Here is an 11,843-nt window from a genome sequence, read left to right as displayed (position 1 = left end):
GACCAATTTACAGATAAGCAGATGCTGAACTTGAGTTAACAATCTGTTCCAAATATAACTCATAAAGTCTACTTTCCTATCACACAGACATTTAGTACCACAAATCTTGTATTTTAATGCCATGTTTAGGTAACATACATTTAAAATCAAACAATTCAGCAAATTAGCTCACGAATTTATGATGATTGGGTGTTAATACTATCATGTGTTGCCTATGTAACGCGACAAGTAAATTCAAGTGGGTCTCGGATTTGGTGAATATATTTATTGGACAATCTCTTTCACCCTCGCAAATAAAATTAGTCACAACTTCACTATCACAGTGACTTCGTGAAGTCCTCCGATACCTTTGTCGGATGACAGCTTGCTTCTACTCTATACGGATAATGTGCACTCGCACTGACAAGTGAACATCATGGTCAAGGGTTCCATTTTATCCACTGGTAGTATTCGTTTCCATGGATATCCTTTCATTTCAAGGGAAACATATTTCTTTAGCTATTCCTATGCAACAGTCTGCTGGTATTGCGTGTCCAGTGAAGTCTACATTCTTATCACAGCCGTTGCCTATCAATGAACGTGTCTTTCGTCCTTTTTGGTGGTACACCACATTGCTCCCTTCTTAAGGTTTTCATCCCGAACAGCCTAACAGGGTTTCCCTTTCATCTTCCAAGCTCTACATCTGCCCTAAATTAATTCTAAGTTTGTATCTCAGACTGGAAGATTACAATTAATTTATTTACATAACGAACATTTATCCAACTACCAGATAGCTTGAACATTGCAAGAATAACGAAAATGATTCATGATGAGTTCTATGTTCTTAGATATAATGACATGTAGTCTGTTGAAAGTCAACCAGTGTTTCTGAGGAGCATGTCATGACTGAAGGCTAAGCCAGGCAAGAAACCAGCAGCTGCTTGCTTCACGCTGGTTTCTTGCTTGGATTACTCGATGGAGGCGACGTCTTTCTCCAAAACATCAGACAACTATCAACTGACTACATGGCATTATATCCCAGAGAATGAACTCTTCATTACCACTGCTGTGAGAACCTCGAATCCTTCATTTACTTCTGTTCTTCCAGTGTGTTCATGGCCTAACCTGACAAGCAAGGCAGGTTTACTACATAAACTGACATACACAAAGGCAAATTTTTCATAAAATGGTTCATTTTAAAAAATAAGAATCAATCAAAAAATATGGCTCAAAAAATTTTATATCTTCTATCTCCTCTTTTTGTGAGTACTCAGAATTTACTTAATCTTTAAATGAAAGTAATAAACTTTCTTGGCAAAAGTGGATCAGATGTGTAACTATGGGCTCCTATTTAATGGATTTCTTAGTATAAAATGACACAGTCTCTTCAGAAAGAATGCCACTGTTATCAGTCATGGGGAATGAGGAAAAACTTTCACTTTACACAGTAACCTTCAAAGCTTTCCAGCATGGTTCAACAAAACTGAACTAGTTTTAATACATGCTGTAATATTATTTCATACTTAGTCATACAATTTATGAGATGGTGTGAAGATGTATTTACCTGGGATTTAGCAGCACGAATGAAACCCTCATTTGCCGAAACAGTAACAGCTCTAAGAGCATCACCAGTGCTAAAAACTGCCAAGGACCTCTGTTTGATTTTGCCACCTAACTTGAGCCGAGCTTCAGCATGAGCAGACGCCATATCAGGAACTACTGTGACATGGGTAAGCAACTCATTTGCTCTGTCCACTTCCCCAGGACCTCCAAGCGTTGACAAAATGGACTTAAAGTCCTTTATTGCTGATTCACAGCAAAACAAAGACTTTCCTGTCATACAGACATGCAGACATTAGCCTTAGTTCTCCAACCAAGCCTGTAGCTCAACTATAACAATTATATTGCCACTATTCTTTATGCAAACAGCAATGTAACCTAATGTTTACTACTACAAAATTTAAAACTGTAACAATATTTTGCAATGTTTTGATCATAATGAACCTTCATATTCCTTGTTATCGACTTTTCAAGGAATGTCTTCTTACACAGTGAAGTTACTCAGTTGATCTATCTGCATTATTTCAGCATCTTCAGTACTGTTTCTTGTTAGTGCTAGTCTCTTCTACCATTCTTCTCTTGCTTCAAACGAGCAGTTACCTATGTCTCTGAGAAGAAATCTACTGATTAATTAATATTCTTAACAAAATAATGTCAGTCATCCAACATATCACACCTTCAAACAGTTGGTCCAGCACTGGTTTCACAGGTCTTGCTCTTTCCCATTCTGCTTGTTGGGTAAGTATTGGTTCCTTGAACTCAAAGTTACATCTTCCATTTGTTAAACCTGACACATATGCCAGCATAGCTGTAACATCAAGATTCAGCTTCTCACCACCATGGGTGCAGTCAATCACAGAACCAGTTCCTGAACTTAACATGGAGCATGATACATCTGCACAGTTCTTGGATACACAAGTTGGCATATTGTCACATTGAGGTTCTTGAAGAGGTAACTCACAATTCTCAAGTCTTCTGCCAGACACAATAATACCCAGTAAAGCAAGTCGATCAGCTAAAGTCTTTTCAATACCACATGCAAATGCAAACACAACCTATAAAAGAATACATAAAAATCAATTTGTACGTCTAAGAATTTCTTGTTATAAACTGCAACAGATGAGATGACTATTCTCCCATAAAATATTGAACTTATCTGATTTCAAAAGCCTTTATATGAATACAGATTTCCACATATAGTGACCATCTTACATCCAAATAAGTATGTATGTCTTTCTTAAAGGAGGCTATTGTTCATTTATGTTCTTTCCATCAGCTGTGGATTTCCTATATGTACAGTTCTTCAGCACAGAGAGATATGTTAGATAAAGGTTTTATTTATTCTAATTAATGGCAAATACATAATTTTGGTTGCAAAACTTCATGAAAGAAGGCCAGCTGGTGACCGTAATGAACCTGGTAGGAGTATATTACATAAAACATATCTTACGGAAATAAGTTGGAAACATGTAAAATGTAACTGGGTCAGGATAAATCCAAAGGTAAGATTTTCTTGGTAATGGTGATAAATTTTATATTCCTCAACACAGAATGGGTCCATTGTACATCCCTGATTTCATCAGAGCCTTTTGAAGAGCCTCACCCTCAATGCTTGAGCCAAAACCTCTAAGAAAAGCTCTCCATATATTTATCAGACCTAATCATGCAGAGCCAAAGATCTCCATTCTATGCCCAGCCAAGGAGAGCACATGCTCCCTCTAAGTCAGCTTGGCATCCACAACAACCCCCTCAATACTTCACTCCCTCAGAAGTACAAAACACCCTGTTTAGTAGAACAGATTCTATGAACCTGTCTACCTTATTTCTCTTGGTAGATTACGTACATCAGGAATAATGGATAGCTCCTCAGCTCCATACAACCTCTGTACAACAAAGTGTCTTGTTTTGAATCACTTAATTTCTATTTACAAAATTATGAAAAAGAATTACCCACATTACCTTGGGAGTTTTGAAGAGATGGGGATGCTGGTGGGCACACTCAAGATACTCTACTGCATGATCTACAATACTTCGCTGTCCAAATTCCCCCTCACCTAATAGAAAAAGGGGCAGCTGATAATTCTGTATTTCAGCTAATAATGTAATGAAAAAAATAAATAATGGTGCCATAACATAATATCGGCCACATCACAAGAATGTCATATAAAGCGGTCTTTTTTAAAAGAAGCAAGTCCTAGTAAGCACAACAAAGAGATCAATAAATATATGATGTGTAAATGCATCTCTTAATGCCTTTCTTACCATAAAGTTGATCTTTTTCACCATTTCACAAACTAGGCTCCGGTAATGACATCATGGCAGTAAAGAGGTAAGGTAAAGGTAAAGCTATCCCTGTAACAGGCTGTGAAGGCCCACAGGTTTGTGAGATGTTGAGGCTCCCACATTTTCTCTAAGACAGTCAGCTCACAGATGGCAGTGAGGTTGTCAGCCTTACACACTGGCCACCCTTTACCTCTCAGGAAGATTTCTGGTACTCGTTTCTATTAGAGGCTGAGGTGACCCCAGGGCCATAAAGCAGCTAGAAGAATTAGGTAAATTTAAAAAATCCACCTCATTGGGACTCGAAACCGTGACCTTCCAGCTTGTGGCATAGTGCTATCATGGCAGTGTAATCATTATATCTGCAATGAATTGAATTTCACTGTGTAACTTCTAACGATTAAGTCATGACCATATACCCATAGCATCTGTTATGGGGGTAATACCACTGCCAGGAAGTGGCCTCTGTTAGTTTGAAGTTTGGTCAATGGCCAGATTTTAAATGTTTCATGTGGTAACAAAGATAAATAAGACAATGCAGTTGAATGGACTTGAAATCCACCAATCTAATGTAATAAATTGATTACCATCACTTCATAAACACAAACTTTCTGATCTAATGTATAAAAATTAATATCCTCTGCAAGGAATTTAGCCTGTTAATGTAACTGTTTCCTCTGACAAAAAGATCAAATACATTGCACTGCATTTAATCATTACTGCTGCCTAAAATTAGAATAACACTTTCATTGAGAGTAAAGGATATGCAGCATAGTGTAAAGCCTCTTCCTACTAAATTACCGCTTCCATAGTCATGCAGTACAGTCTGCTAACATAAATGAGGTTTTGGTGACTAAGTCATGGCAATGTAACCATTGTATCACATGCAGATGACATTCCACTAAACTAAATATTATATTTAAGTAGATTTAAGTACATTCTTAGAGTCCTTAATTTTATCTGATGTTTTGTAAGCAGCCAGTTATATACGAGTATAACCAGTATACCTGGGTTCACTATAAATCTCTGATCATCCAATACTTCTAACCTACTTTCCTAGAGTAGGCATATGTGACCTCTTTCCAGTTTGTATGTCTGTGTATCTGCCCTTATCAAACTTTGAATATCTGAACTAATTTTTATGAAATTTGGTAGGTGTGTCATGGCACCTGACGCCCATCTAGGTGGGGTAGTTCATAAATCTCTCCCATCAGTCTGTGTGTCTGTATGTGTATGCTCCCGGGCAATGGCTCAGTAAAAACGTTACTGCGTCAATGAGTACATATGCAACAACAGAAGAATTGTTGGACGTATTGATTATGCAGTCTGCGTAGTATCGAATGAAAGTAGGCGATTACTTCTTCCCAGAACTTCTTGTTATGATACCAGATGAATCAATGTTTTATAAGAGTTCTGTACTACAGCGAACCATATTATCGACGACTTCAGTGAATTTATTCTTTGGAATCTTACAAAGATAGTCTGCAGTTTATAGTTACAGTGTTACAAAATGCCATGCAATTATTAAATGTCTGTCCTTCGATATGCATAACGTACATACTTCATCATCTCTGAAATAACTGGAAGGATTTCAATTAAATTCTGTATTGGGGTTTACAATCAAATGTACCAAGGGATTTTTAACTTCAGATCATATCAGAACAACATTATTCCAACTTCAAGGGAAGGTCAAATTAAACTTTTAATTTTTTTTAAAATATCTCCTCACTCTAAAAAGGACTGGTACCTCATACATTGCAGATCACATTAGGAGCCATAAATTCTGTTTTTTAAGAATTTCAATATGGTGTGTACATACATACATTTCATAAGTCCAAAACAAATGGACATGAAGGTAATCATATCAATAAACAAATACAAAAAATTTAAACAAACACACAGATAACAGAATAATTAAAACTAATTGTTTATGTTATGCTCCACATATTCAGAAACAGTATAAAAGGAATTATTCAAAAGATATAAAGACAGCTTATTTTTAAAACTAATTTTATCCTCTTTAAGGCTTGACAGCTAGCTTATGTATTATGTGCCTACTGACCATAAACACATGTCCCTGCCACTGTATTAAACAGTCAGTCAGATGTGTTACATGCTGTGCCAAAATGCCACATGAGAGCTACAAATTGAAACAAGCATACATGTTATGAGACCCATGTGAAAAGTATAGAGATGATTCTGGCACAAATTTTAGGATGTTACAGTTCCAAATACTAAATGTTTTCTTGAAACTGTAGATAAATTTAGACCTGAATTAAAATGTCAACTGCTCACTGAAGACAAATGAGATGAAATTGGTGCTAGACTTGAATGTGACCATCAAAAATCCTTCAGGTGCCTTGTACTGGAGACCAGGATTTAAAGTTCTATGTCTCAAGTTTCAAGTTTGCTATGTTTCCAAAAAGGAACTTCAACATGTGAATGTGAACATTTCATGGATGTGCAAGAGAGTAAGCGTAACAGAGATCATTTCTGGCATATGCCTTGATCTGGATAAGGTTTGTTTGTGATGTTCTGTACTCTGGCTTCTTGATTGTATTGTCAGGCTACATGCATGAAAAAAGTTGATGCAGGTAGTGTGTGACCAAAAGGTCTGCACCAGGCTGTAAAATAAGCTCCCTGTACAAGGAATCTTGCTCTAATTACTATGATTAGTTTTACAACAGTCCACCTGCATAAGCAACAGATGACCATTGGCTCTACACAGTATTTGTAAGAGAAAAGAAATCATTTGGAAAATAATGTACGAGTACATTCTACTGGAATATAACTTTCCACTATTAAAATAAGATGTAAACTACCACTTAAGCATACCTAGTTTAAGTTCTTATGTTGATTACATTGTTACAACATTGATATGTTTCACACTTACAAGACCATTTGAAGGGGGGGGGGTTTACAATACCAAAGGAAACTTTAAAGGTAACGTTGTCCCTGTATTTAACTAATTAAGCACTACACCATGAAGGCATATAAGCAAGCGGTTGTATAGATCCACATTTTCTTGACCTCAGCACAAGTTGGAGCTTCACACCTCAGCCGCTTTACTCCCGTGGAAAGGGCCCACCATACCCATTGGATAGGAGGCTGGGTGGGCCCCAGAGTCTGTCTGGACGATGTGGAGAAGAGAAAATTCTTGACCCTACTGGGACTTGAACTCTGACCCCTCAGTTGTTCAGCCCATAGCCAGTTGCTATACTGACTTCACCAGCTTCAAAGAAAACTTCATAAACCTAATATATAACAATACAGGATTTAAAATACGGTATCTTAGTCACATACTACTTTTGAAAGTTGAACATACTATGCTAAAATTCATTGATACAGACCATAATTAGTGCAATTCTGTTGCCTTACAGTGTACTGTGCCATGTTGTATGTTGCTGCCTGATACTCGATTTTTAGGTGCAGAGAAGTTGGAACCCTGCAGTTTCTTCGTGGATCTTGGTAAATGAAGTATTTAACTTGCTGTCTCACACTTTTTTCTTAGGTGTTAAGTTGTCCCCCCTGGTTTCATTTTGGTGAAGTACCAAATATTAGTTTTAATATAAGAAACATACATCTGAGACAGTTTAAATTTTTTATTATTATATTGTGACATGGCAGCTGAAAGTCTAGAAAAGGGAGCTAGAAGAAATGGGTATTCCTCTGCTTCCATGCTCACACTGCTGGCTGGCTGGCTACTATCTCACAGCTAATTCAAATCAAGATATTTATTATTGTTTGACAGTTAATGTCTTGCTTTTGTGGTACGCCCTCTCTGAAGAAAGGACGGGTCTGTCTTTTGTATACACTGCAGGCCCTTGCCAACGCAGTCTTTCTTGGGCCCGAGACCCTTGGAACTCGCAACCATATTTTACTGTCTCAGATTTGGGACTTCCCTTTTCGTCGCCTCCTACAACTTGCAGGGTCATGGTGGAGGTATTCAACCATGCCTCCACATGGGTACTAACTCATTCATACTAACACCTCTCCTCTGTTATCATATACATATCTGTTTCCACAATACATGTTTATGGAGCTGTTACCCAGCAGTGAACAATTTCTTCTGGCTCCATTTTTCCAGCCTTTCAGCTGCCATGTCACTATACAGAGTGTCCCAGGAGGAATGGACAAAACTTGGGGAGGGTGTTCCTTATGTTAAAGTATGCCGATATAACCCAAAACACCTATGTCCAAAGTTGAACGGTTATGGAGATAATGGCCCGAGAAAAGTGTGGTCTTCTGGCGGGTCCACGCACTGTACCTGTCAGCTGACCACTCTTATCTGTTTGTCCTTGAGTGTGCTGATTCACTAGCCATAAGCCTGTGCGCTACCTTCAGGGTACGTTGCCGCCGCGTTGTGAATGTGTGGTAGGTTAATTGTGCGGAGGTGCTGAAATGCCTTTTGTGTTTTCACATGTGGAATATTGTGATATGCATTTTGTGTGTGGATTTTGCGGTGGCAATGCACGTGCTGCTGTTGAAGAATACCAAAGGCGTTTTCCCAATCGAAGGATTACATGTCGAAGTGTATTTACGCGAATTCACCAGACATTGCGTGATACTGGTTCTCTTCCGAGTGTTTCTGTGCACTCTGAAAGGGTGTATATATAATGTAAAGTACACCCCCAAAGATAGTCTTGTGAGACTGAAACGTGTCAGGCTTTTAAGAACATGTAATCAACATATAAAAATAAACTACATACACACTGATGGTAACTTACATCTTATTTTATTATAGATAGTGCATCAAAAAATGAACCCTATCAAAATAACTTTCCACTTTTTAAAAATGTAATTTCTATTACACTTCCTTACCTGTTGAAAGTTGGGACAAGGCTTTCGGATTCCGTGCAATTACTTTGACCCACTGTTGGCCTTTCTCTGCTACAATATCTACACAGATTCTCTTCAAAATTCCATCTGCTTTTTTAAGGACAAAAGTTTCAAGTACAGCAACACAGCTGCAACTTCCAGTAATGCACGACACCAAAGCTTGGAAGTGATGAAGGTTTGTACAGAGCAGATGCTCCTTTTTTGCTTCTTTAGACTTTACTACCTGACAGAAAAGAAGATGAATGTATTAGAAATTGTATTTTCTTTCTGTAATTTCATAAATGTAGCTGGTTATTTAACAATGACATCAGTATCCAGACTATATAGCACCAGTGATAGGATGATTATCAGATGTGAAGGAGTTGATGGAATTTGAACAGACTCCAGAAACCACAGTAAACACTAAAAGCAATCCCTGTAACAGGTCATGGAGGCCTATAGGGTTGTGAGACATCTAGGCTCCCAACATTTTCTAGAGGACTCACAGATAGCAGTTTGATTGTCAGCCTTACATGCTGGCTGTCCTTAACACCCAGGAAGATTCCTGGTACTCATTTCTGTTTGAGGCTGAGTTGACCCCTGGGTCATAGTGCAGCTGGAAGGGTTACATCAATTGAAAAATTCAATGACATTGGGAACTGAACCCATGGCCTTTTAGCTTGTAGCATATTGCCTCAACCATCTACAGTTCCACATGTCTCGGTAAACCAGAGTACTCTGAGAAAACTTGCCACATTTCCACTTTGTCCACCACAAATCCTACATGACCTGGTCTGGGGCTGAATGCAGGTCACCATGGATAGCCAGTGACTTACCACATGAGCTATGGCACCTAACCATAATGTAGATCACAGAGACATGTAATCAATCTTATATTGACACCAAAGAACTCTAGGCCTATCATGCTACCTTTGTCTCTATACATACCACAAAATTGTATGAAACTATCCAATTTGACTGTGTATGTGACGATCCATTGTGGTGTAGGTTGTGCTCCATAAACGCTCTATAATTTTATTGTTTCCATATATACTTGTCCCATACCATGTTCTCTAGGATCTACAGGATGCATATATGTATGTCACATGAAAAAGTCTGCTGCTTCACACCAACAGCTCCACATTTTTTGTGGGGTACGAAGGTTGTAATTGCACTCGAAACCACTTTGCTGAACATAACCTCTGTGTTTGACAAATGATTACTGTGCTTGCAAATATTGAACATAAATTTATTATTATATATGGCCTGGGCACATTTCTCTATTTGTCGTAATTTGGAGATAGATTTCATTTAATTTACTTCACATCATTTGTCTGATTTAGTAAGCATGCACAGAACACGAATTTTGCGTTAAGATTATCTGTTGGTGAATGTAAAATACAAGGTCATCGCAATATAAAGTACAAACTTCATGCAACCTGCTTCAAAATTTGTGTGAATAACCTTAGGTCTGCCGACATAAGTAGAAACAAAGGCTGTCATCGTACGCGATGACTTCAAGTGCTGCGAAATACGATTTTTTTAACTCAAATATTTCATTATACCTTCAACATGAAACTGACTTCTTGTTTAATCTTTTTCTTAAGTTTCTCTACTCCTTTTATATTATTCATGCTGGACACGATCCCCATCAATTTCTCACCATCAACAACCTTCTCCCCTAGGCGTTTTATTAAAATCTCTTCTTGATCCATTTATGGAATATTTCTTTAACACTAGCTTCACATATACTTTAATACACGTATTTTAGACATCAATCTTCGTTACTCATATTCAGCATGTCTTCAGAACTCCGCAACGGTTCCTTCCTACACACTTCGAACATAACTACCGGGGTACCGGAGGAAACGGGCTATTGGCGAATATACTTATACTTCACCACCGGAGAGAGAGCACTCGGTACCGCTCGGTACCCATTGTATATGATGTTGGGTGGAACTCAGAGCCTGTCTTGACCGGTCTTGACGACGTAGACAAGTGAAAATTCTTGACCCTAATGGGACCCGAAACTCCGACCCCTCGGTCATCCAGCCCGTATTACTTCAAATATAAGACGCACATTTTACCAATTTTTCCCGTTGAAAAATCGAGGCGCGTTTTCAATTCGGGGAATGTGGGCCTTTCTATTTTTTCTCCTCTAACACCCACGTTCAAAAACTAGATGTTGAATTCGAGGGCGTCTTGTGTTCGAAGTAATATGGCATGCAGTCTTGATACTGACAGGGCAGGTAAATAATATATATAATAAGGGAATGCGCACAATGTGCATAGAGTAATTGTTTTCTATTCGCGACTTAATTCGGTTATTGATGTGGTTAAGTTTTTGCAGGTAAATAACCAACTAGAAAAAGATTCGCAGAGAGACCTGTCCCGAAATGCACCGTCTGTGATGTGATAGTCCGATGTGTGTAGGTAAATGTGAATAAGTGAATTTTATTTGGAAAGACTCGTCTGTACAACAGTATAGTTATTTTAAAGTTACTTTAACTGTCACCACTTCGCATGAAATACACAACCTTGTCTTCACATAACAGACAACTTAATTTTAAAATTCGTCCTGTGATTGGGTTAACGGTTCATCCATGCAACGGCGAACTAGTAGTGTTTAATTCTTTTTTTTTTAGACATAATACCATATAATTCGGTGAAAGTCGAATGAAGTTTTGGAGGAACATACCGCCTCTTCCTTCCGAAAAAAAAAAGAAGCCAGAATGAAGCAGGTGGGAAGCAATGCTTCCCAGATTGTTGTCTGCATTGTGCTTGTTTCTTCTTTGGCTTACTCTTCAATCCTGAAGATGGAGGCGTCATATTCCTCCGAAACATTGTCTGGTTGCCATTGGACTACACGGCGTTATAACCCCGAAGACTGCCAACGCCGCCAACGCTGTGAGAACCTCAAATGTAAAAAGCCGTGTCCTTTTTTCAACAACCATGGACGGTGGCCACCTGGATATGTCAGAGAAATTAGAATATATGTCGAGATATATGTCGGTAAGAAGTGTGACTATATTCAGTTCAGTTCCGATTTGCAATTTGGTAAAGACTGGATCTGCCAGATTTCCAGATTTTGCGATATTTTTATGAGAAAACAGCATGATTTTAGCATATCACACAAAACTAAGTTTCATGATATAGTTCTTTTCAGAATGTAGTGATGGCAGTGTTACATTTCGTTCCTCACTTCA

General features: G+C 38.2%; 1 protein-coding gene across 7 annotated transcripts in view; it reads right to left on the bottom strand.

Moving 5' to 3' along the window:
* Positions 1-10,655, bottom strand: part of LOC111865218 (UPF0415 protein C7orf25 homolog) — a 50,632-nt gene extending 39,977 nt beyond the window's left edge. For 4 of the 7 annotated variants that reach the window (XM_033751741.1, XM_023853086.2, XM_023853085.2 and 1 more), the window contains exons 1-5: positions 10,203-10,655; positions 8,641-8,881; positions 3,499-3,593; positions 2,216-2,594; positions 1,544-1,812 (exon numbers count right to left, since the gene is read on the bottom strand). In XM_033751741.1, coding sequence (XP_033607632.1) covers positions 1,544-1,812; positions 2,216-2,594; positions 3,499-3,593; positions 8,641-8,881; positions 10,203-10,352 — 1,134 coding nt within the window. In that variant the 5' untranslated portion in view covers positions 10,353-10,655. Of the gene's footprint in view, positions 1-1,543; positions 1,813-2,215; positions 2,595-3,498; positions 3,594-8,640; positions 8,882-9,585; positions 10,183-10,202 lie in introns of those variants that run through there. The other 3 variants (XM_023853083.2, XM_023853088.2, XM_023853087.2) reach the window with 3 other exon arrangements.
* Between the last annotated feature and the right edge of the window lie 1,188 nt (positions 10,656-11,843).

The sequence above is a fragment of the Cryptotermes secundus genome, unplaced genomic scaffold (assembly GCF_002891405.2).
Source record: "Cryptotermes secundus unplaced genomic scaffold, Csec_1.0 scaffold614, whole genome shotgun sequence".
Lineage (NCBI taxonomy): Eukaryota > Metazoa > Arthropoda > Insecta > Blattodea > Kalotermitidae > Cryptotermes > Cryptotermes secundus.
Note: the sequence above shows the minus strand (reverse complement) of the source record. Positions and strands in the feature narration are given on the sequence as shown.